Source organism: Xenopus tropicalis, chromosome 8, assembly GCF_000004195.4.
Source record: "Xenopus tropicalis strain Nigerian chromosome 8, UCB_Xtro_10.0, whole genome shotgun sequence".
Taxonomy (NCBI): domain Eukaryota; kingdom Metazoa; phylum Chordata; class Amphibia; order Anura; family Pipidae; genus Xenopus; species Xenopus tropicalis.
The window spans coordinates 134,515,761-134,541,263 of NC_030684.2; the positions used below are offsets into that span (position 1 = coordinate 134,515,761).

Here is a 25,503-nt window from a genome sequence, read left to right on the forward strand (position 1 = left end):
TTTCTGAAAGTTGCCTCGCAAAGCCACATGGGAAATGCAAAAACAATGCAGGCAAAATCTTGCAAGATTATATGTCAGCCATTTTTTTAAAAAAAGCCCATACCTTCTGAAAGGACTTGTAATTTATTATGCACATGGCTTGCTTCTTTACTCATCCCCCAGGACTGGCAGTAAAAGCCAATACTATCCATCTGTGATTCCCGAGAACAAGCTTATCCCTTGGAAAAACAAAAATGTTTCATCATGAAATCAGACATTTATGTGTCTGGCCACTGCTTGCTATACACACTTTCATCAGACCCTACAATACAATATTTTAATTTCATTTGGGCAGTTTTTCCTTGTGGTGTGGGATACACAGACGCATACACACACATACAGTTTTCCAGGCTTTTTGAAACATAGTAACATAGTAAGTTGAGTTGAAAAAAGACATACGTCCATCAAGTTCAACCATAATGCCTATATATAACCTGCCTAACTACAAGTTGATCCAGAGGAAGGCAAAAACCCCATCTGAAGCCTCTCTAATTTGCCGCAGAGGGGAAAAAATTCCTTCCTGACTCCAAGATGGCAATCGGACCAGTCCCTGGGGCAACTTGTACTAAGAGCTATCCCCCCTACCCCTGTATTCCCTCACTTGCTAAGAATCCATCCAGCCCCTTCTTAAAGCTATATAATGTATCAGCCAGTACGACTGATTCAGGGAGGGAATCCCACAACCTCACAGCTCTCACAGTAACAAATCCTTTCCGAATGTTTAAATGGAACCTCCCTTCTTCTAAACGGAGTGGGTGCCCTCGTGTCCGTTAGCAGGACCTACTGGTAAATAAAACATTACAAAGGTTATTATATGATCCCCTTATATATTTATACATAGTTATCATGTCACCTATTTTATTATACATCAACATTTATTTGATATGTTATTGATGTGTAATAAAATAAAAATCCTGGAAGCTCCATTGGGAGCATAGTAAAAAACATTCATTGTTTAAGCACAAACATACTTACCAATGTTTAAAACACAGCTAGTTGCGGATAAAGGATAAAGTGTGGTATGTAGTTGAACTACAGCAAACCTTAAGATCCACCGGAGGTTGTGATCTTCGGACTAGCACAAGTTACACTATTTATAATATCTACCATCATGAGGGTGTAGTAATCTGCTGACAAATAGACACCAAAATACGCAGCTGGACCGGAGAAAATGAGATACTTACCAGGGCTGTGAAGGTCTGTCGAATAAAGCATAACTATTATACATACATATAATACTAATTCTACCGGAATCGTGACCCCCAGCCTTGTTAGCGCTTGGAAAGAACTTTTCTCTTATAATTGCCAGGGATACCTAAAGGTGGGATATTTATAACATTCAAAGGGTATTGTGGGAATTAACAATATTTAGAATATAACTAGTGACTACACTTACCTTAATTGCCCTCTAAGATCCTGAAAGCTAAGGGCAACACTCTCCACATTTGTTTTGTGTTTGTAAGATAGTTACAACTTCGTGATAAGAATTGCTGGATTGCTACTTTGTGTCCTTTTGACTGATTACATGGGAGGTAACATTTATACCCAAGGGAACTCGCAATTGTGTATCACAATCCAGAAGTTGCTAGCTAGAATTGAAGCTGGCGACACTCCGCAAATAGGTATAAGGTTAATCTTGATTTTAACATCTTTCTTTTCTTTTTATTCTATGAATTTTAAACATTTTGATTTTAATTGGGTCAAAATAAAAGTTAGTTTTAAAGTCCAAACAGGTGTGCCTAGTTTTAGGTGTGTCTTTCTCATTATTATTAGTGCCTATAATAATGAGCACAAAAAGAAAGGGGGAAAAAAGCACACAAAATGAATTGCTGGTGTAAAAAAATACCCCCAACCTTGTATCAAAAACCTATGGCGACAAATAGCTACCTTCATGCCAGGAGTTTCCACCCTAAGGCCCAGGTACACTCTATTCCCTTTAGTCAAATGACTAGGATCAAAAAGATAGTTAGTAATCCGGAGGTGTTACCTGTAAGGATAAATAATATTAAACAAAAATTTATTGACAGGGGATGCTCAAGGGATTTACTGCAGGATGCGGAAACGAAAGTAATGGATTTGGAAAGAGAAACTTTACTGCAAAACCAAGACAAACAGATGAAGGATAATCTAGTATGTGTCCAAACTTTTTGTCAATTCTCTTATAAAATAAGAGACATTATTCTACGCAATTGGCATTTGTTACAAGATCCCCAGGTGGGTCATCTGTTTCAAACAAAACCTATTTTTGCATATAAGAAAGGAAGAAATTTAAGAAATAGACTGGTACATGCAGAGGGTACATGCAGAGAGTCCAGGACAAGGTTTAAAACAAACTTTTTTATCTGAACTGGTTAATGGGACTTTTCCATGTAGAAACTGTGCCCAGTGCAACAGTGTGATTAGAGGGGAATGTGTTATGCATCCTAGCACAGGGAAAGCAATCCCGATCTCTGGGTACCATACCTGCTTAAGTACTTTTGTAGTATATTACTTGAAATGCCCATGTGGCCTTGGTTATGTAGGTAAAACAATACAATGTACTAAAGACAGAATAACAAAACATAAGTCGGATATTATTTTGAAAAGAAGTACCTCAGTTGCCAGGCATTTAAATGAGAAAAATCATAATGCATCCCAACGAGATTCCAAATTTTGGAGCATGTTCCAACACCAAAAAGAGGTGGAAATAGAGGAAAAAATTTGCTACAACATGAAGTCAGATGGAAATATAGACTCAATACGGTATCACCTAATGGCCTCAATGAACAAATTGAATATCATTGGTTTTTGTAAATTTTACATAAGTGTTGGTATCTGTTTATTCTAGATATATATGGGGCTCTCCAGCTGGGTGAGTATCATCTATTGCCGCATTTTCTTAAGTAAAATGATATAACAGTGGATAGGTCCTCCCAAACATACAGGGTGGACCTGATATACTCTATTAGGTAGGCACCTTGGTTTATTTTATTTTAGGTATTGAATTTACTTATATGTACTGATACAGATGGTTGGCAAGATGGCAACCATTCTCACAATGTGGTTGGCACTGAATGATATTTTATTTTCCTATATCAGGGAGATGCAAAAAGATAATGCCATAGAGTTTGTTGCAGTGAAAGAAACTGCATCCTCCATAAACATTTGTCCTGCAAACTCACTCAGGAAGATAACTGATCACTCAGTTTTCTTAAGCCACTGACATCTAGTTATTATTTATTTTCATTTATAGCTGCAAACTCACTTTGGGCCTTTGCAGTGTATTCCATACAGATTCCCAAACAATAATGGGCGGAGCCTGCGTCACACTGGGAATCATTACCTGTAGAGACAGACTCCCCCAGGGTTCTGACTAGAACAACCCAAATGGCCTCTTTACTGAGAGTGGAATTGGATATACATGATATACAGTGATCTTTACATTTAAAAACTCCATGTAGGACTGAACCCTGACTGAACCCTCCCTGGGGCAGCCAACTGAGGGGGAAAGAAAGCAGAGTCTAACATCACTCTTTATCTTCAGAACAGAGAAAAAAAGTCTCTCCTCATGTTTAATATATAAAGGAGATTACACTCTCTGTTTTTTGTGGTATTTGGAAGGAAACTGAGGTGGAAACGTCATGGAGTCTGTAGCAGATAAAGAAACTGCATCCTCCATGAACACTGAGGTAAAAATCTAACTTCCCCGATAAGCTACGCCCCTTCCTGCTCTATACTGTCCAATCAGCACTGAGCAGACCTGTGCTTGCCCCCACATATTGAAGCACATCAGAAGGGGAAAGCAAAAATGTGGTAAAATCACTGTGCCGTGTAATGGTGGGATTACTTTGTATTTATTGCTGGGTGGGCAATGTACTGTGTAATTCTGTGGGTCACTGTGCCATGTAATGGTGGGATTACTGTGTATTTATTGCTGGGTGGGCAATGTACTGTGTAATTCTGTGGGTCACTGTGCCGTGTAATGGTGGGATTACTGTGTATTTATTGCTGGGTGGGCAATGTACTGTGTAATTCTGTGGGTCATTGTGCCGTGTAATGGTGGGATTACTGTGTATTTATTGCTGGGTGGGCAATGTACTGTGTAATTCTGTGGGTCACCGTGCCGTGTAATGGTGGGATTACTGTGTATTTATTGCTGGGTGGGCAATGTACGTGTAATTCTGTGGGACACTGTGCCGTGTAATGGTGGGGTTACTGTTTATTTATTGCTGGGTGGGCAATGTACTATGTAATTCTGTGGGTCACTGTGCCGTGTAATGGTGGGATTACTGTGTATTTATTGCTGGGTGGGCAATGTACTGTGTAATTCTGTGGGTCACCGTGCCATGTAATGGTGGGATTACTGTGTATTTATTGCTGGGTGGGCAATGTACTGTGTAATTCTGTGGGTCACTGTGCCGTGTAATGGTGGGATTACTGTGTATTTATTGCTGGGTGGGCAATGTACTGTGTAATTCTGTGGGTCACTGTGCCGTGTAATGGTGGGATTACTGTGTATTTATTGCTGGGTGGGCAATGTACTGTGTAATTCTGTGGGACACTGTGCCGTGTAATGGTGGGGTTACTGTGTATTTATTGCTGGGTGGGCAATGTACTATGTAATTCTGTGGGTCACTGTGCCGTGTAATGGTGGGATTACTGTGTATTTATTGCTGGGTGGGCAATGTACTGTGTAATTCTGTGGGTCACTGTGCCGTGTAATGGTGGGATTACTGTGTATTTATTGCTGGGTGGGCAATGTACTGTGTAATTCTGTGGGTCACCGTGCCGTGTAATGGTGGGATTACTGTGTATTTATTGCTGGGTGGGCAATGTACTGTGTAATTCTGTGGGTCACTGTGCCGTGTAATGGTGGGATTACTGTGTATTTATTGCTGGGTGGGCAATGTACTGTGTAATTCTGTGGGTCACTGTGCCGTGTAATGGTGGGATTACTGTGTATTTATTGCTGGGTGGGCAATGTACTGTGTAATTCTGTGGGTCACTGTGCCGTGTAATGGTGGGATTACTGTGTATTTATTGCTGGGTGGGCAATGTACTGTGTAATTCTGTGGGTCACCGTGCCGTGTAATGGTGGGATTACTGTGTATTTATTGCTGGGTGGGCAATGTACTGTGTAATTCTGTGGGTCACTGTGCCGTGTAATGGCAGGATTACTGTGTATTTATTGCTGGGTGGGCAATGTACTGTGTAATTCTGTGGGTCACTGTGCCGTGTAATGGTGGGATTACTGTGTATTTATTGCTGGGTGGGCAATGTACTGTGTAATTCTGTGGGTCACCGTGCCGTGTAATGGTGGGATTACTGTGTATTTATTGCTGGGTGGGCAATGTACTGTGTAATTCTGTGGGTCACTGAGAAACATTGGTGTCCCCCTTCTATCTTTACTTCTAAGACCCCACTTCTCTTGCAATTAAATATGGGGTTTAAATGCTTTGCAAATCATCCAATTCTCTTTTTATTTAAATGGGGTTGCATTATTATTATTAATTATAATAATAATACTAATAAATAACAACAATAATACATAACACTTATTATTATTATTAGATAATAATAATAATACTAATATTACTAATAATACTAAATAATCATTTTCTCCTGTGCGGTACAATAAATGGGTATATTAAACAAACTAAATTTCAAGCACAGTTAGTAGGTAAATACAGGCACAAACCAGTACAGACACATATCAGAGGCAACTGGACCAGTCCCTGGATCACCATGTAGTAAGAGTTAATTTCAGTAACCCTGTATATTCTCAGTAGGAACATGATAAGGGCAGCATCAATTCTGTGCCCTCCTATACAACCCCTCTGTGCCAACCTACCTCTTTCACTCCTACCAAAGACACTCACCGACAACTTTTTGGATAGAAAAGGCCACAGCCCGTTTATTTGTAGCAGTATCAAATTAGTTTAACAATAACATATTAATGTCATTAAATAACATAACTTAGCAAATAACAATAAGCCGCTGAAGGCTGCTTTGCGGGATCTGTATCTGCCCCCACCGTAAACAGTTCCCTGAGGTTAGAAGCCCTTTACTTTGCACCTTGTGCTGAATTAAAAATAGAACAGAGAGCAGCGCTGTTGGGTGCAAGGCAGCACTATGCTTAACACTTGTACGTAAAGGAGAACTAAAGCCAAACTAAAGAAGTAGGACAGAAATGTTGTATATTATGCTTTGGGTTTCTGTACCAACCCAAGGCACCAACAGACCTTTTGCAGGGAGGATCTGTGCCCCCAAAGATTCCCCAGTAGCCCCCCATCTTCTTTTCTGCTGATTCCCATACTCTGTGCTGCTGGCACTTACCTGAGCTTAGGGACCCACTCACTATATACTGTATATATACAATATAAATGTCACACTGTACTGTGTATATATACAATATAAATGTCACACTATACTGTATATATATAATATAAATGTCACACTATAAGGCTGATTAGTAATTCAAACAGATAATGACTACATGGCAGCTCAGAACCCAGTGCAATTAGTATCAGAATTTAATACTCAGCCCTGTAGCATCAGCTTATATGACAGGAGAACGTCATTTTCTGCTTGATAAATTGCGATGACCCCTAAGCTCAGCTTCTCAACAGCTGCCCCGAGCCCACTGAGTATGTGCAGGGTCACTGGCACTTTCCAAGATGGGGAGCTCCTGTGACAAGCTTTAAGTCCTGGATCATTGCTGCTATTGGGATGCTGAAACTCAGGGCCGGAGCTAGGGGTAGGCAGAAGAGGCAGCTGCCTACGGCGCAAATGATTGGGGGGCACCAGGCAGGAGCCTCACCTGTCTACCCCTAGTCCTCCTTCTTTGTCATTGCCCCCGCCGCTTGTCATTAGCGGCGGGGGCAATGACCCATCACATCGCAACCCCCCCAACTGCGCATGCACGCCAAAGCACCGGGGGGATGGGATTAACTTCTCCTTGAAAATATGTCAAGGACAGGCTGTCACTGACTAGTCTATTCCTCTACTATTTAAACCTCCATAGCATTGAATGGTATTTGACAGATCAAACTTAAATTTTTCTGGGAAAATATCTAATAACCAATATCAGAAAAAATGAGTACTGCCAAAAACCCATTAAATTTTTTCTCAAAATTGCCCCTTAGTGTCCCTGGACTGTCATGTCCTAGGAATAACACAAAGAAATGATCACTGTCTTTGTAACTAAAAATGTAACAGACTCTGTAACAAAAATAATTACTGAAATAAATACTGAAGAAAAGATATTGTGAACAGAAATTCCTCTGCTATAATGATAACCAAAATCACCCTGTGTTTGCTCCGTGGGCGCTGCCACTTCAAATGGTCGAGCCGAAAGGGAATGTACAGTATAAAGCAAATGAAAAGAAGGGCACGCACCCCCAGTGTAACGAGCTCAGAGATGGAAGGGGGAATTTTGCTCATTAGTCTGCAGATGGATACAGCCCAATGCCTTACATCACCGAAATGACTTTCTTGAGGGTTAAAGTTACACTATAGGAGCATGCCTATCTTTTTCATTTTTTTTCTGATTTTGGCCCATTTATGACACTTCAGTAGCAGATGACAAAAGTTCTTCCCACTGGGGCACCATATGATTCCCAACAGGGGGCTCTACAAAATATTCTCTTGCTGTGTAGTTTCCTGTTCATTTGTGCTCACTCTCTGCTGGCTGCCTTTAAATCCTATAAAAGTAAAAAGAATATGGTTACAGAACTCATGAATGACTTCTAATATCCTTATCATTTACAGTAGGGGGTATATTATCCCTTATAATACATGAGTGATACTCAGAGTTCCCTGTATAACTCAGCCTGCAGCCTTGTGCCTTTATATGGGCACAGAACCCCTCAGTGACTGCTAATATCCTTATCATTTACAGTAGGGGGTACATTATCCCTTATAATACATGAGGGATACTCAGAGTTCCCTGTATAACTCAGCCTGCAGCCTTGTGCCTTTATATGATCACAGAACCCCTCTGTGACTGCTAATATCCTTATCATTTACAGTAGGGGGTACATTATCCCTTATAATACATGAGGGATACTCAGAGTTCCCTGTATAACTCAGCCTGCAGCCTTGTGCCTTTATATGGGCACAGAACCCCTCAGTGACTGCTAATATCCTTATCATTTACAGTAGGGGGTACATTATCCCTTATAATACATGAGTGATACTCAGAGTTCCCTGTATAACTCAGCCTGCAGCCTTGTGCCTTTATATGGGCACAGAACCCCTCAGTGACTGCTAATATCCTTATCATTTACAGTAGGGGGTACATTATCCCTTATAATACATGAGTGATACTCAGAGTTCCCTGTATAACTCAGCCTGCAGCCTTGTGCCTTTATATGGGCACAGAACCCCTCAGTGACTGCTAATATCCTTATCATTTACAGTAGGGGGTACATTATCCCTTATAATACATGAGGGATACTCAGAGTTCCCTGTATAACTCAGCCTGCAGCCTTGTGCCTTTATATGATCACAGAACCCCTCTGTGACTGCTAATATCCTTATCATTTACAGTAGGGGGTACATTATCCCTTATAATACATGAGTGATACTCAGAGTTCCCCAGTCACTTTTAATATCCTTATCATTTACAATATAAGTTATTGTAAAAAAAATATTTCTATATATAAATTAATCAATACCTTTCATTTTTCTTTGTATAAAAAATCCCAGGCCAAAAGCAAGGAAGAGAACAATCACACCGACAGCAATAAGGATGTAAGTAATATGTGAATTCTTGGTCTCTGTCTCTACAGAATGAATAGAGAAAGGCAGATCATTACTGACAGACACACTCACACCCATAATCACTGAATTACACACACAGCCATCTGATTTGGCAGTACCGGCATATCCCAAAAACACACGTTACATGTGTATATAACCCTATGTATTACCATATTTATATGCATATTGACACCAGCCTTCCTTCTGTTTTCCCTTCAGCAGCTTCAGCGCCTCCGCAGCAAACCCCTGGGCTGGGATGGGATTTGCTAAGATTTACAGTCCTTCCTGAGGATTTCTGGCCAGTGGACTGGGCGGGGGAAATGTGATTGTCTCTGATATTTGTACTGTTAGTCGGCATGTTGTCCTTAGCTCTGTTAATTATATTTTATAAAGTTTTCAATAAACAACATAAAAACCCCCATCCTTCTCATAAGGTTATACCCTGCCTATGATCCCTTTGCCCCCCCCCCATGCTATACTGAATGCTATACTGTATCTATTCCCCATCCCATAGTAATTTTATTTCTCTGTAACCTTTTGGAATTTCTCTATATTTTAGTTCCTCCCATTGAGGTAATTTTCTATTGCATTTCTCCCTCCTTGTGGGTTAATCCTTTATTTTTTTTTCCATTCCATACTTTCTATCCCTTGGAAGTTCTTACCCTAAGGGACAGATTTATCAAAATGTGAGATTAAAGCTCACCACAGAAAAATTCACCCAATTTCTATTCATTCCTATGGGATTCTTAGAAGCACATTTATCAAATGGTGAATTCTAACTTTCACCCACTGATAACACTCACCAAAGGGAACAACCAGTGTCTTCTCCAAGCTGCTGTGATCTATATGGCAGGAGTAAGTGGCGCCCTCCTCTGGTGTTACCCCCACACTGACTCTGATCTGATAGGTGCCATCAGGGTTTGGCAGGATCTGTGCTGCCTCCTCTGAGTGAATCTCATCTCTCCCATTCTTTATCCACTTCACTTCCACATCTCGGGGGTAGAACCCATACACCCGGCAGTGCAGTTTGGTGCCGCTCTCTGACTCTGAACTTGACAATTTTACACGGGGCACTGTTAGGAAAAGGAAGAACCTTAAGAACATTAAGTACTTTTAAAGCTTGCAGACATGTTCTTATGATTCTTTTGGATTTGATATCCAAGTTTCAATAACCTGTTTGGGACAATTAAAAAGTTTAGACTGCCATTATCTACCAATGAGCATGAGGGTCACAGTCTGGCTGCTCTACCAACATACAGTAACAAAGCAAGTTTCAAACTGTCTAATAGAGTGAATAGTCTTGAGGACAGTGTATACTGAGCACATCTACCCAACCTGTACTGCATACTGTATATTCCCTCTGTTCGCCTGCACCATCATATTTTCCTAAAACAAATAGCAGCTTTCACCCAGTGGCCATTTTTCCTCTGACACATCATATGTGACATTTACAGCACCAGATTTCGAATCCAGGTGCCCCGAGGCCGCCCCCCATTCACATCTTCCCCCCTGCGCGCATTGCTCCTTATGGGAGCAAAATGTCAAAATTTTGTTGCGGCGGGGCGGCATGCTGCCCCTAAATTTGTGCCACCCTAGGCCCTAGCCTTTGTGGCCTCGACAGAAATCTGGGCCTGGACATTTACATCTGCAAACAGCACATGTACAAATGAAGAATGCAGGCTTACACAGGCAGAACTTACCTGGATCCTACGTTCATACGTCTCTCAGGCAGCTAGAACACACTTGAAAATGTTATACCGTTATAACATATGCGTGTGTGAATATTAGTCATGAACTGAATTTGGGGGGTTCCCAGATATAGTTGGGGAATTGAAAAAACTGAATATGAATATTTATTTACTTATTTCCTTATTTAGTATGTAGAGCAGTTGTCTTAGAATCCTGTACCTCAAAAAAATTAATTTTTCAGGTGAACATCACCTTTAAAGTGCATTTGCATAGTAGAAATGTTGGTTTGTGAGCTCACCTTTCTTATCCAAGTAATTTTTTATATATGGTAGATACAATGTCAAATGCTGAGTGCACTCATTTTCCATAAATATTTTATCTTCCATTGCATTTGCCTGTTTATTCAACAACTGTGCCAGAAGCACAGCCTCTTGGGTCGCAGGTACAAACTCCTGTCTCTCTTTATCGAACACTATGAGCTCTTTGCCATCTAATGCCACCTCCTTGTATACATCAACTGTACCATCTTCATGCAGCACACAGGCAGCCTTGGTTTGGAACACGTAATTAATATCTGCAATACAAAGGTTCAGAGCTACATAGAAATTCTGGTCAAAGTCTAATAAGTATATCCAGGCACACAAATGACACCATGTTACTATTGTCAGCCAGACTCACTATTGCAATGGGCACCAATCATATGAAAATTGTGGGCTAATAGAGACTGCACTCCAGTTGGGAGACACAATATTGTTTTGACTATGAAGATTTTCATTCATCCAGGTCATGGTATATCTAGTATAAATAAATCTAAAGCAAATGGACTTGCTAAGTAATCATTGAAGATGTTACATAAAGATGGAGCCCCACTCAGGCCTATTGGCAGCAGCATCAATTCAGTGACTTACAGCATTGCAAAATACTTGGCCAACATCTTAGCCACACTGGTAGGTAAAGCAGTGCATCATATCCAAAATGCCAAATGTCAAATGTCACCAAGATTCATGGCGTTAACTAGAATTGTGCCTTAACACCACATACTTCAAATACAAGGACCAATTTTACAGGCAGAAACATGGCTGTGCAATGGGTTCACCAGTTTCTCCCATTGTAGCCAACTTGTATATGGAGGATGTGGAAAGGAAGGCCATAATTACATTCAAGGGAACTACACCAAGTCACTGGTTCAGTTTTATAAATGACCCTTGGGTTAAAATCATATCCAATGAAGTGGCGGCCTTTTCAGAACACATTAACTCAGTGGACAATAACATCAAGTTCACAAGGGAGGAGGTCCATAAGAACAAACTTGCTTTTTTGGACTGTTTAATATCAATCCAAGAGGGGGGTAACATGAAAACAGAAGTATACAGGAAACCCACTCATACGGATCAATATCTGTTGTCCAATTCCCACCCTGCCCTGGATCACAAACTGGGTATCATTAGAATTCTACACCACAGAACGGATAGTGTGACAAGGAACACAAACATCTCAGAGGAGCACTAAAAGCTTGAGGCTACCCAGACTGGGCCTTTGTCAAAACAACAGCAACTAAGCCAAACAGAAACACCAAAAGGAATAACCATCCTGAGGCAGAGAGTAGGTGCAATATAATCATCTCATATGTAGCAGGAGTATTAGAGAAACTCAGGAGAACAGTGCACCATTGTGATTGGATTAGTGGAAGAGTACATATGCTGAGACCTTCCCATACCAGTCAGTTGAACTGAAGAAGCTACTCTGATGAGCAGTGAAACATCTTCAATGATTACTCAGCAAGTCCAGTTGCTTTAGATTTACTTATTGTCATGGATCGGCGACGCTCCCTACCTGCTCCTGTGCGGCGGCGTTCTTCCTCCCGGCGCGGCGAATCCAAGATGGCGGCGCCCAGGGCTCCACGTGGGCGCAAGGACGCCGGCGCGATGACGTCACGCGCTATGGCGCCAAATTCAAACTTAAAAGGACGCCAGAGACCCAGGTTCAATGCCCGAGTATAGCTCAATTTACCTATTGTGTTCCTGGGTCTCTATTTGTCTCATCTGCCTTCCTGTTGCTGTTTATTTGCCTGTTCCTGACCTTGAACCTTGCTGCCTGCCTTAAGTGACCTTTGCCTGGACCTGACCTTGCTTTTGGATTACCCTGCATCTGTACTTCACTCGGACTCATTTGCCCACTACCCCCGCTGTCGCGGAAATTCCTCCTGCTGTGGTGGTTCCTCTGCCAGCGATGTCGCCAGCTCGTGAGCCACGAATACCTCCTCCTCCGCGCTACAGTGGCAATCCGCAGGCCTGCAGGGGATTCGTGACTCAATGCCAGATTCAGTTTGAGTTCCAACCTTCCCAATTCTCCTGTGAGCGAGCGAAGGTGGGCTACGTTATGTCTCGTCTGGAGGGCAAACCACTGGAATGGGCAACTTCTCTCTGGGAGAGCCAGTCACCTCTGACATTTGATGTGAAGGAATTTCTACAGATGTTCAGAACCATCTTTGATGCCCCTGGTCGGGTCGCTACTGCCTCTTCACGCCTGCTGCAAATCCGCCAGGGCAGTCTCGGTGCCAGTGAGTATGCCATAGACTTTAGAACCCTCATGGCGGAAACTTCCTGGAATGAGGAGGCGTATAAGGCAGTCTTCTACCAAGGCCTATCGTCTCGTCTGAAGGATGACCTGGTATCCAGAGATCTACCTGACTCCCTTGAAGATTTGATTGCTCTCGCTATTAAGGTGGACACTCGCCTTAAAGAACATCAGGCTGATAAAGAGCGGAGTAAAAAGTCTCATCCAGTCCTGGCTCCGCGCTTCCAGAACCCTATGATACCCCCGTCTTCTCCGCAGTTTACCACTTCCCCTTCGGAGGAACCCATGCAACTTGGGAAGGCTCGACTATCCGCACAAGAGAATCCGGCCTATGTCTGTACTGCGGCGGACAATCCTCCTGCTTCAAGTAAGACTGTTGTTTCTTTTGCTGGTAGTATTGTTCCTAAGTCAGTGGAACAATCTCACCAATTTCATGTTCCTGTGCAGATCCGGTTGTCCTCCCAGGCAATTCCAGTCTCAGCCTTCCTTGATTCCGGAGCTGCAGGAAACTTTATGGACTTGGCATTCGCAAAAAAGGTTGGCATTTCCCTCTTTCCAGTGGCTCCTCCTATTCGGGTCTTCGCCATCGATGACAGACCTCTCTCCACGGACACCATCACTTTTACCACTGGTGAACTATCTGTCCAGATTGGAGCACTACATCTGGAAAAGATGTCATTCCTGATCATCCCATGTCCTTCATCTCCTGTTGTGCTGGGGTTGCCATGGCTACGACTCCATAACCCCTCCATTGACTGGTCATCGGGTCAAATCTCCCGTTGGAGTCAGTACTGCCAAAGACATTGTTTAATTCCTCAGCCACTCCAGCGGGTTACAGTCTCCTCTACGAGTTTTTCAGCTCTACCCTCCGTCTACAAGGACTTCTCTGATGTTTTTTGTAAAAAGTCAGCAGAGTTTCTTCCCCCGCATCGGCGGTATGACTGCCCTATTGATCTCCTTCCTGGAACCATGCCACCCCGTGGGCGGACCTATCCTTTATCCCCTGCAGAGACGGCTGCCATGAAGGAGTATATCTCTGAGAATCTCCAGCGTGGATTTATCCGTCCTTCTACCTCCCCAGCAGGAGCTGGCTTCTTTTTTGTCGAAAAGAAGGACGGTGGACTCCGCCCCTGTATTGACTACCGGGGTCTCAATAAAATAACTGTTAAGAACAGATATCCATTACCCCTTATTTCTGAACTTTTTGACCAACTTAAAGGGGCCAAGATTTTCTCTAAGTTGGATCTCCGCGGGGCCTATAATCTCATCAGGATCCGAGAGGGCGATGAGTGGAAGACGGCTTTCAATACCCGTGATGGGCATTACGAGTACCTCATGATGCCCTTCGGCCTCTGCAACGCTCCAGCCATCTTCCAAGAGTTTGTTAACGATATTTTTCGGGACCTCCTGGGGAAGTCTGTTGTCGTGTACCTGGATGACATCCTCATCTTCTCTCAAGATTTGGAGACCCATCGCTCCCAAGTCAAAGAAGCCCTTTCTCGCCTTAGAGAAAATTTCCTTTTCGCCAAGTTAGAGAAATGCACTTTCGAAGTACCAAAGATCTCCTTCCTGGGCTACATTATCTCGTCTAGGGGCTTCGAAATGGATCCTGCCAAAGTATCTGCTATCCAGAAGTGGCCACTTCCCCAGAGTACTAAAGCAATCCAGAGGTTTATAGGATTTGCGAACTATTATCGCCAATTCATTAAAGGCTTTTCTTCCCGCATTGCTCCTATCCTTTCCCTCATCCGCAAGGGAGGGAGACCCAATTGTTGGCCTCCTATGGCCCTTGAAGCCTTCCAGTCCCTAAAGGATGCCTTCATTTCGGCCTCTGTTCTTCGACACCCAGAGCCTCATTTACCCTTCTTTATTGAAGTCGACACCTCTGATGTAGGAGCAGGTGCTATCCTTTCCCAGAGACATTCTGCTGATGGTAAGCTCCATCCATGCGCATACTTCTCCAAGAAGTTTTCCTCCGCCGAGCAGAATTATGACATTGGGAATCGTGAACTCCTGGCTGTCAAACTCGCCCTCGAGGAATGGCGACACCTCTTAGAGGGAGCATCTCTTCCGGTCACGATCTATACTGATCATAAGAACCTAGAATTTCTTCAGTCTCTCAAGAGACAGAATCCCCGTCAGGCGAGGTGGTCGCTTTTCTTCTCCTGTTTCAATTTTGTCCTGACGTATCGTCCTGGGACCAAGAATCGGAAGGCAGACGCTCTGTCTCGAAGTTTCTCCCCCGAAGATCGTCTACCTATAGAGCAAGAGCCTATCATTCCTCCTTCCAGGATCATTGCCTCTGTATTGCCCCAATTTGCTGAACAAATTTTGCTAAGCCAGTCTGCCGCTCCTTCCGATACTCCCACAGGAATGGCATTTGTACCTCCCGAGTTACGCCTTCCTATTCTCCAGCAGACTCATAGCTCCAAACAAGCTGGCCACCCGGGTTCTGAAAAAACTCTTCAGCTTCTTCGACGCCTAGTTTGGTGGCCGACCATCCGCAAGGATGTCCGAGACTTTGTCGCATCTTGTTCAGTATATGCCACCACTAAAGCCAGCCACTCTCGACCCTGCGGTCTTCTGCCTATACCCTCTCGCCCATGGACGCATTTGGGTATGGACTTTATTGTGGAGCTGCCGCCCTCCTGTGGTAACACTGTCATTTGGGTAGTGATAGACCGCTTCAGCAAGATGGCACACTTCATACCCTTGAGGAAAGTCCCCTCGGCTGTAGAACTGGCTCATCTCTTCATACAGCATATCTTTCGTTTACATGGTTTCCCTGTGGAAATTGTCTCCGATAGAGGGTCCCAGTTTGTTTCCAGATTTTGGCGCTCCTTGCCTATCATCCTCAGACCAATGGGGCAGCAGAGCGTGTAAACCAAGCTGTTGAACAGTTTCTGCGAAACCATGTTTCCCTTTGCCAAGACGACTGGTCGGATTTACTCCCGTGGGCAGAGTTCGCTCACAACAATGCCAGTCACTCCTCCACTGGAAGATCTCCTTTCTTGTCGGTGTATGGTCAACATCCTTTGGCCTTCCCTCAAGATTTGCTTCTCTCCGAAGTTCCCGCTGCAGATGACCTGGCGGCTCACATGTCTGTTATCTGGGCTGCCACCAAGTCTAATTTGGAAAAAAGTTCCTTGGTACACAAAACCTTCGCTGATCGTCGGAGAAAGCCTTCCCCTCCATACAAGGTTGGTGAAAAAGTCTGGCTTTCTTCCAGGAACATCCGCTTGAAGGTACCATCTCCGAAACTGGGTCCCAAGTTCCTGGGTCCCTTCTCCATCTCTGAGGTGATCAATCCCGTAGAAGTCCGGCTACAACTTCCCCCAGAAATGCGGATTCCTAACGTGTTCCACGTCTCCCTGTTGAAACCAGTTGTGCTCAATCACTTCTCCTCTGCTCAGTCCCCTCCTTCTGCCGTCCTCGTGGATGGTCAGCAAGAGTACGAAGTTGAGAAGATTCTAGATTCTAGGCTCTCCAGGGGATCACTCCAATACCTCGTCCAATGGAAGGGATTCGGCCCTGAGGAATGCTCCTGGGAGGAAGATTCTGATGTACATGCTCCTCGTCTTGTGAAGGCATTCCATGATCAATTTCCTCAGAAGCCTCGGCCTAGTGGTCCAGTGGCCCCCCGTGGGGGGGGGGGTACTGTCATGGATCGGCGACGCTCCCTACCTGCTCCTGTGCGGCGGCGTTCTTCCTCCCGGCGCGGCGAATCCAAGATGGCGGCGCCCAGGGCTCCACGTGGGCGCAAGGACGCCGGCGCGATGACGTCACGCGCTATGGCGCCAAATTCAAACTTAAAAGGACGCCAGAGACCCAGGTTCAATGCCTGAGTATAGCTCAATTTACCTATTGTGTTCCTGGGTCTCTATTTGTCTCATCTGCCTTCCTGTTGCTGTTTATTTGCCTGTTCCTGACCTTGAACCTTGCTGCCTGCCTTAAGTGACCTTTGCCTGGACCTGACCTTGCTTTTGGATTACCCTGCATCTGTACTTCGCTCGGACTCGCTGGAAGCGGCCTTCCTCCTTGATCCTGACTTCACCCTTCCCGTGGGTGCCGAAGGCCCCCACTGACACTTATACTAGACAATATTGTTTTGGTTTTAAAAATTCAGGTAGAGATCACTATGCAGTGCACATTAGCATGACAGACTCTAGCCGGTATGATATAAACACACATTTTAATTTGTGTTCAAGTATTTTATTTGGATATTATTCTTACCATAATTCTTGTTTAAAAGATCAGTAATTAAGTTCATGAACGCTTTTTGGGTTATTTCAGTTTGTTGTGCCAATTTGGTCTGATTTTCCAAGTGTTCAGAAAATACCATCAGAGACTGAATCAAAGGCTCACAGCGGCGCGTGTCACTGTTGTACCTTCCGTACTGCACGTCATCCACATACGCAATGATTGAATATTGCGGCAGGCCTGGGTAAGCAGCGGATGATATGGTTACATAAAATTGTAGTGTGTGACTGCCTAAAAAAACAGAAACAGGAAAACGTTAACTGGATCAGTGATAAAAACAGCTGGGAAACAAGTTTCCTTTCTGAGCAACTGGCAGCATAGCAGGGTCCAATGGGCTCCCAGGGTACTAGAGCATTTCCAGGAGGGCCCACACCCTAGTAGGCCCAGCCAAGAATAATTGCCAGCAAACCTTTCCCCCATTATGCACCTATATAACAACTATAACATTTTACACATACAGTTATATTTTTTGAGTTGGCCCCAAGTGTCAGGTTCCCTGGTGGGTGCTAAGAGGGCCAGTCTGACTGTAAGGAGGTTAAATAAAGCTTTATATAAATGTAAATATTTGAGTAATTTACTAGTTTAACCAGCAGGCGGTAGGGTGAGTAGGAGTTCAGTATTAGGACCACCTCAGAGGTGGTAGGTAGTTGTTAGTTAGCTGGGCAGTCTGAGGTGATATGGAGTCTGAAGAGATGAGGAAAGAGTTTCAGGGGGTAAGTACCCAGGGGTGATTGTGCGCCAGTTAGGGACTTGAGTGTTCAGGTTAGTGAGGAACCTACAGGCTGTAAGGTTGCTGGGAGAAGCTTGTGCCCTGTATGCTGGGCTCGAAAGAAAAGGGGGGAAATAAAATTAGGAGTCAGAGACCCCTAAATGCTTAATGACGCTCTGCTAGTGCCTTTCCATGTGACAGTTGCACTGGAGGCTTTTGGAGAGAGAGGGAATGCTGTGAAAGAGAGAGGGGATGAGAGAGGATCCTCTTTGTGTAACTGATTATTTGGAGAAAGTCGGGTTCCCAGTGCCCCAGTGTTGTACATTGCCCCCTGTGAGAAGCTGCTTTAATAAAAGTCTGTCTTGGTTCATTGCACGTCCGTATGAGAGATATTGGCCTGTCACAGTAAAGGCCTTCCCACATCCCTTTTCCAGTTCGGGGATCTACCAGCCACAGGCAGCCCCCTAACATTGCGCTAACTTCCTAAGGTTAAAGGGATACTGCCATGATGTTTATGGTATACATTTTATTACTATATTGTACTGTTCACATTGCAAATAATTCACTCTGCCATTTAAACTTTTATTTTTGAACCAACAAATGTATTTTTAGCTGTAATATTGGTGTGTAGGCGCCATCTCAGTGCATTGTGCCTGAGTCTGAGCTTTCAGCCAGCGCTACACATTAGAACAAATAAGCTATTGTTTATCCTACTCAGTGTAACTGGAGGAGTCATGAATGGAACTTGGCTTTTTAGCAATACAGATGTCAGGGAGCCGCCATCTTGTTGCCTTCTCATTGTTCTGCTGATCAGCTGCTGGGGGTGAAGGGGGGTATCACTCCAACTTGCAGCGCAGCAGTAAAGTGTGACTGAAGTTTATCAGAGCACAGGTCACATGGCTGTGGCACCCTTAGAAATGAAGAATATGGCTAGCCCCATGGGAAAATCAGATTACAATGCAGGATTCTGCTGGAGAAGCTCTATTAACTGATGGGTTTTTATAACAAACATGTTTTCCAATGAAGACCACAAAACAGTTGCACAACAGTGTGTCAGTCATATAGGACTCACATACAAGTGTTCATCTCCCTTAATACAGACAGTGTTAGGCCGATGGCATGATGTAGTTTGAGTTTGGCTTAACAAACAAGAGTTACATAGGGCTGAAACAGGCCGATCTGATTTTCTAACCCCCCCACCCAAATACAATAATCAGATTATATTAGGGGTCTATGCAGGTTAATTGGTACAAGACCACAACTACAGGCCAAGAGTATATATGGCTTATTTTGTCATTCATGTTGTCAGTTTGCCCCTATATATGGGCCAATTAGCTAACAACTCATGAGTGGCATAGGGCAGATGAGAGACATTAGCCTTAGGTCTCATACACACAAGCGTTTCTACCTGCGCTTCCCTGTGGTGGGTTCTCCTGCGTTCCACTGCAGGGGGGGGTAGGAAGGAACACATCCCATTCTTTCTTACAGGGGCCACATGGGGGAACAAAGAGATCTGGCCTTCAAGTAAGCTCATCCTTGGAGATCTTTGTTCATGTTTGGGCAAAAACCCTTTCCATGCCACAGGCTGGCCAAAACGTAATGTAGAGGTATGAGTAGAGATTTGTTAGCGTTTAAGATTGTAAAAAGGTCCCCTGTGGGGCAGATATCTCTAGCTTTTGGACTGAAATGTCCTTAAATTTAAACCCTGGAGACATTTGTACTTATTAGGGCTGAAGCCCTTTCTACACAATAAATATTGCCTTATACATCAACACATATTGCAAAGGTACGATCAGAGACCTTAACAGTGCTTGTAAATAGGTCCCCTGAGGACATCTAGGAAAGGCAGAATGGAAACACTAATTATGCCTAAGGCATAGAGGCGGGGCAGGCAATATATGATTGACAGCTGGGATTTTTAAACACCTTTATAATGGGTATGGATGCATTAATAAAAAAATAATTGGATTTCATGTTTCATTTGAAGGACTTTTATTATACAGCTTTTTATGTCTGACAGACAGGTCCCCTTTAAAGGAGAAGGAAAGGTACAAACTCAGTAAGCTTTATTGGAAAGGTCTATGTAAATTCAGCCATAAGCACTTGCAGAAACGCTGCACTGAGTCCTCTGTCAAAGGATTTGTTGTGTCTGTTTTCCTCTGCCAGAGACCAACAGCTTTCTCCTCTCTCCTGCTCCCCTCTCCCTCAAGAATGCTAAGAACTCACTCCCCCCCTTAGGAATGTGGATCTGAGCCAGTCAGCAGGAAGCTTCCTCATAGTCTAACTAACTGAGCATGTTCACTTGGTCTGGGTCTCGGTGCAGGAGTGAGGCATTATGGGAACTTTCTTTACACAGCTCAGCGTTTTTTCTTCCTGTTTGGCTTCTGATCATCTGAACGGGAGAAATATGGGGAGACTTAAAGTGATACTGACACGAAAAAACAACTTTTTAAAATATGAATCTACATAAAAAGTTGCCTATAGGTCGTGTTGATCATTTTTTGCTGATAGGGCTGCTTTTGTAAGTAATTGTTACTTGAAATCCCAAAACCTGACTGTTTTGCCAACCTGACTGTCCCTTCTCAGCCTGAAAGTTTCAGCTCCTAATGCTAACGGCCCCCTGCTGGACAAATATGGCAGCCCCCTCATAGAGGGACATGGGGGATCAGATAGGGAATGTAAAAGCTTGGACAAATGCTTTTATGGCAAAATTATAAATAGCATGCAAAGGCAATGTTATGACAATGTTATAAAAAAGGTTTAATTTCTGGTGTCAGTATCACTTTAAGGGCACTGTTGAGAGAACTGAAGGTATGCCTGCAGCTTGAGATTAACTCTTTACTAGATTTTACACATGCTAGGGCGGAGCCCTCGCCCCCATCACAGGAGGTATGAACAGAAACTTTGACAGTACTTAAGGGACTGTAAGTATCCACTTGGGGGTAATGAGATACATGGCCTTCTGGCCTCAGTTTTTCCATAGCCCTTGAGTCTTTGAATAAGTTTATCAATGGAGAGCTTTATTCCCTTAGGGCTAGAATAGGTGAATTTTAAACTCTTCCAGCACTAACACCCAACCTGTAGAATACGCACATTGAATTAAGACAGTTTTGATGTTTTTTAACAAACATTAAGGGTTTAACATTAACATTAAGGGTTAACAAACAATTCTGTATTCCTTCTTATTGTTCTCCTAAATGACAGAACAATAATCTAACCTCCCAATTTCCCAGATTACAACAGATCTGTTGATACTTCAACCTACTGAACGAACTGAGGGAGTTAATAGAGAGGATAGGACACTCAGCATCCTTTTGGTCAATATTAGAACTCATATTCTGAGCGGCCAGTCTGGAACAACTGACAAATGACAAAGGAGAGTATCAGTGGTAGGGCTTCTGCCAAGCTCTCTTCATCAGACCCCCTTTGGTCATGTTGATTGGATCCTTCCAACACCTTAACCTGGATTATTAAAAGAACCTTTTCTCTTTGGGACCACACATGGTGCACTTTAAGGAGGGCATCCACATAGGAAATTCTACATACCATGGTTCCTGAGAAAACCCCTAAGAACCTTGGAAAATATCCTTAGACTTAACAAGACCAGATAAGAGTGAGGTGACGTGAGGCAGTGACCTGCAGGGATCAAGAACCTTAATCCACCAGGTTATAGGCACTTGATAGTAGGCATCTGTAAGGTCTATGGAAGATCAAGTTCCTTATCCACTTAAATGGCCCAATCTTGAAATCTCACCCCCCTGAGGTCTAGAATGGTTCAGTACTTTTTGGACTCTTAAACGTGAAAAAACGTGGACAAAATCTTTTTTCTCTTCTCAGCGACTCTCCCTGTCCACCGTGGCCTTAGGCTAATGGCACACAGAGGGCAACAATAGGAGTCTCTGGTGGAAAGGCCAACACATCACTTTAGCTTTCCAAAGTTGCCTGCAGGAGGAAACTTTGCGTGACTTCTGAACTCATATTGTTGCCAGTGGAAAGGCATTTCAGAGGAGTTAGTTGCTCGCGGGCAACTAACTCGCTCTGTTTGTTATTAGCCTTAAGGTGGCCATACATGTAGCAATTTCGTTCCCACCCTCCACTGATGTTCAGGGCTAAATCGTCAGATATGGAGGTAAAAACAATAGAAATTCTACCTCCTTCTGCTGATTCAGCCCTGAACGTAGATTTTGCTTCAATGGCGCCTGATCAAAATCTTTAAACCTGGCCGATCAACGAATCCGCAGTCTTTTGCGATATCAGTGGCCTCGTTGAGCCACCATACACGCACCGAATATCGTACAAAACGAGGTTTCATACAATATTATCAGTGCGTGTATGGCACACTTTAGAATGTAAACGCCATTGTAGAACTGTAACTTCCAACTCTTGTAAAGAGCAGGATGCAAAGTAGGAATATGTATGGCTATTGGGTCTCATTAATTAATTTGTTTTCTAATACAGCACTGGCTTACCTCCAAATCAAATTAAGGGTATTTCCCCGAAATGTGTCAGGCTGTTTGCTTTACAGTTTATTATACTAAAATAAGGGCTTGCATTTAAATAATCACAGTGGTAGTATTAAAAAGCAATTGTCTTTTATATACGGCATACAAAAAGATTAACAAAAAAATTTCACTAGTCAATTTTAATCAACACAATACTGTCAATTTCACATGATTCTATAAGGCAGGGGTCCCCAACCTTTCTTACTCGTGAGCCACAGTCACATGTAAAGACTTGGAGAGCAACACAAGCATCATAAAAGTTCATGGAGGAGCCAAATAAGGGCTGTGATTGGCTATTAGGGGCCTCTATGCACCCTATCAGCTTACAGGGGCTTTATTTGGTAGGAAATCTTGTTTTTATTCAACCAAAACTTGCCCCCAAGTCAGGAATTCAAAAATAACTCCCTGGTTTGGGGGCACTGAGAGCAACACCCAAGGGGTTGGGGAGCAACATGTTGCCCCTGAGCCACTGGTTGGGGATCACTGCTATAAGGTAATACATACCACAAAAATATGCACAAGTAAAGAAAAGCCTTTCTCCCCTTGAGAAAGGCTTTCTGTGCTGAAATGTTGGGGTAATTCTCATCTTTGGCAAGTGTATCCGCTTACCTGTGTGTCCTTTTTCTTTATCTGTGCACATTTTTGTGGTATGTATTACCTTATAGAATCATGTGAAATTGACTATATTGTATTGATTAAAATTGACTAGTGTAATTGTTTTGTTAATCTTTTTGCATACCGTATATAAAATCCAATTACTTTTTAATACTACCACTGTGCCTGTGATAATTTGTGTGCAAGCCCTTATTTTAGAATAATATATTAACTCTGGTACCCTATATGGGGGTACAATATTTGGATTGTTTTTGCACCAAATTCCTATACTTTAATCTGTGATTGTGATGTTTTATGTGCCCTCCATTCAATTATATTTCTTATTTGTTTGCTTCACAGTAGCCACACATTTTTATATTTAATGGAATAAAGGACTTTTTTAGAAGGAGTGTAGATTTTTCCCTTTTTAATAGTAAATTTGTGCACAACCAACATGCACTGTGGCCATTTATTAATTTTTTGGCGCAATGTGCATTTCACAGCGATTCACAAAAAGTGGAAACAGCAGTGCAAAATGTAATAGGTGCAAAACAACCCTATTTGAAAAAAATATGCGCTGCATAAACTTTATAAATGACCCCCACTGTAGTTTACAGTAAATACAGAATCTGCGCAGGTAAATGAGCAATATGGGAGAGAAATAGCAGAATGAAACCTTAGAGCCCTGGCAGCCATTCCCATAGATATTTTAGCCTTAATAGGCATCATCTGTCCCAGCCACCTAATTGGACTCCCACCGGGTCCCCTGCTTAGAAGCAGAGCTGAGGGGGGAACCAAAGAAACTTGCCCTGGCAGGGTGAATATGTCACCCAGGTGAGCCAAAAAGTCTAGTCAGTTAGGAAAAGAAAAAAAAACGGTCTGAAAGGGGGAGGGTCCTTATATTCTCTTCCAATAAGGGATGGGAGGTAGGAACCTGTCCTAGTTGGTTGGCTGGGGAATAACCCAAGGTGTCAGGAGTACAGAAAAGCCCTATAACAATACAAGGGGAAATCAGACTCACCAGAATACATGGCAGGGAAGCCCAGAAGGAACACTAGAGAGATATAACAAGCCATTCTGTCACTGTGCTTCCTATACTGTCGCTCGGAGCAATAATCACAATAACCTGCTCTGTTTCAAGAGCTCAAGTCCTGATTAGACAAGGAAACAATTCTGTCCAATGATAAATATGTCACTGTTACCAGGCAGAATGGGCAATAGGCAGGAAATCTGTGAGCTTGCTAGAAATGCCATAGGCTGTGCTAAAGGCTGTTGAAATCTGAGATGGGGATAGAACTGAATGAATGAATGACTGAATGAATTAATCAGATTGAAGTAATGAATTTATTTATAATGAATATTATTTTGTGGCAATGTGTATACTACTGTCATTTATTAATGTGACAATATTTATGTTGTATGTTCTCCTGTGCAATTCTCAGTAGCTGATTTGTATTGTTTCATTATGTTCTGCACTGATTGTGGAACCCTGTATTATGCATATTCAAAAGGATTCTCATTTTAATGGGGTACTTTTTATTTCTAAATTACACTGTTTACATAACAAATAATTCACTCTTCCATTTAATCTTTTATTCTTATTGGTGTGTAGGCGCCATCTCAGTGCATTGTGCCTGAGTCTGAGCTTTCAGCCAGCGCTACACATTAGAACTGCTTTCAGCTAACCTATTGTTTCTCCTACTCCCATGTAACTGGAGGAGTCCCAAGCCGGACTTGGATTTCTTACTATTGAGTGCTATTCTGATACCTACTGGGAGCTGCTATCTTGCTCCCTTCCCATTGTTCTGCTGATCGGCTGCAGGGGGGGGTATATCACTCCAACTTGCAGCGCAGCAGTAAAATGTGCCTGAGTCTGAGCTTTCAGCCAGCGCTACACATTAGAACTGCTTTCAGCTAACCTATTGTTTCTCATACTCCCATGTAACTGGAGGAGTCCCAAGCTGGACTTGGATTTCTTACTATTGAGTGCTATTCTGATACCTACTGGGAGCTGCTATCTTGCTCCCTTCCCATTGTTCTGCTGATCGCCTGGGACCCTACAGCAAACTGAATTACTGACCGGTGACGATTTGGGCAATAAGCATACTAAAAGCTTCAGCCAACTTACTGTTTTCTGTACTGGGCAATATGCATGTTAGTGAGCTGCAGCCCACACAGAGTGCTTACTGGTATCTTCAGCAATCCCAAATCTGTGCTGTTAGTCTGCCTAAAGCTGCAGTACAATTAATGGGTCTCTGTGTCCTGCTGTACAGAGGGGATCTTGTTCTTGAAGCCGCTCTGTGTTGTTTCTTGTTCACAGAGGGTTAGGGGCTTGTTACCCAGCAAGCAACCAATACACAGGGCACATTTACTGAACAATTTGAAAGCGGA

The 25,503-nt window shown here is 43.1% G+C and overlaps 1 protein-coding gene and 1 long non-coding RNA gene across 2 annotated transcripts; one reads left to right on the top strand and one right to left on the bottom strand.

Annotated features, from left to right (window-relative positions):
• Positions 1 to 6,982: 6,982 nt before the first annotated feature.
• On the bottom strand, positions 6,983 to 24,230 carry LOC100496488 (zinc-alpha-2-glycoprotein-like). The gene is made up of 6 exons (XM_018096341.2): positions 24,134 to 24,230; positions 17,281 to 17,538; positions 10,769 to 11,044; positions 9,585 to 9,854; positions 8,697 to 8,804; positions 6,983 to 7,721 (listed from the first exon to the last, which is right to left on the bottom strand). The coding sequence occupies exons 1-6, from the start codon at positions 24,186 to 24,188 to the stop codon at positions 7,651 to 7,653; spliced, it is 1,038 nt and encodes a 345-aa protein (XP_017951830.1). The 5' UTR covers positions 24,189 to 24,230; the 3' UTR covers positions 6,983 to 7,650.
• On the top strand, positions 8,727 to 9,190 carry LOC108648254. Its single transcript, XR_004219586.1, has 2 exons — positions 8,727 to 8,772; positions 9,001 to 9,190. It is a non-coding gene; the product is annotated as an uncharacterized LOC108648254 (long non-coding RNA).
• Positions 24,231 to 25,503: the final 1,273 nt, after the last annotated feature.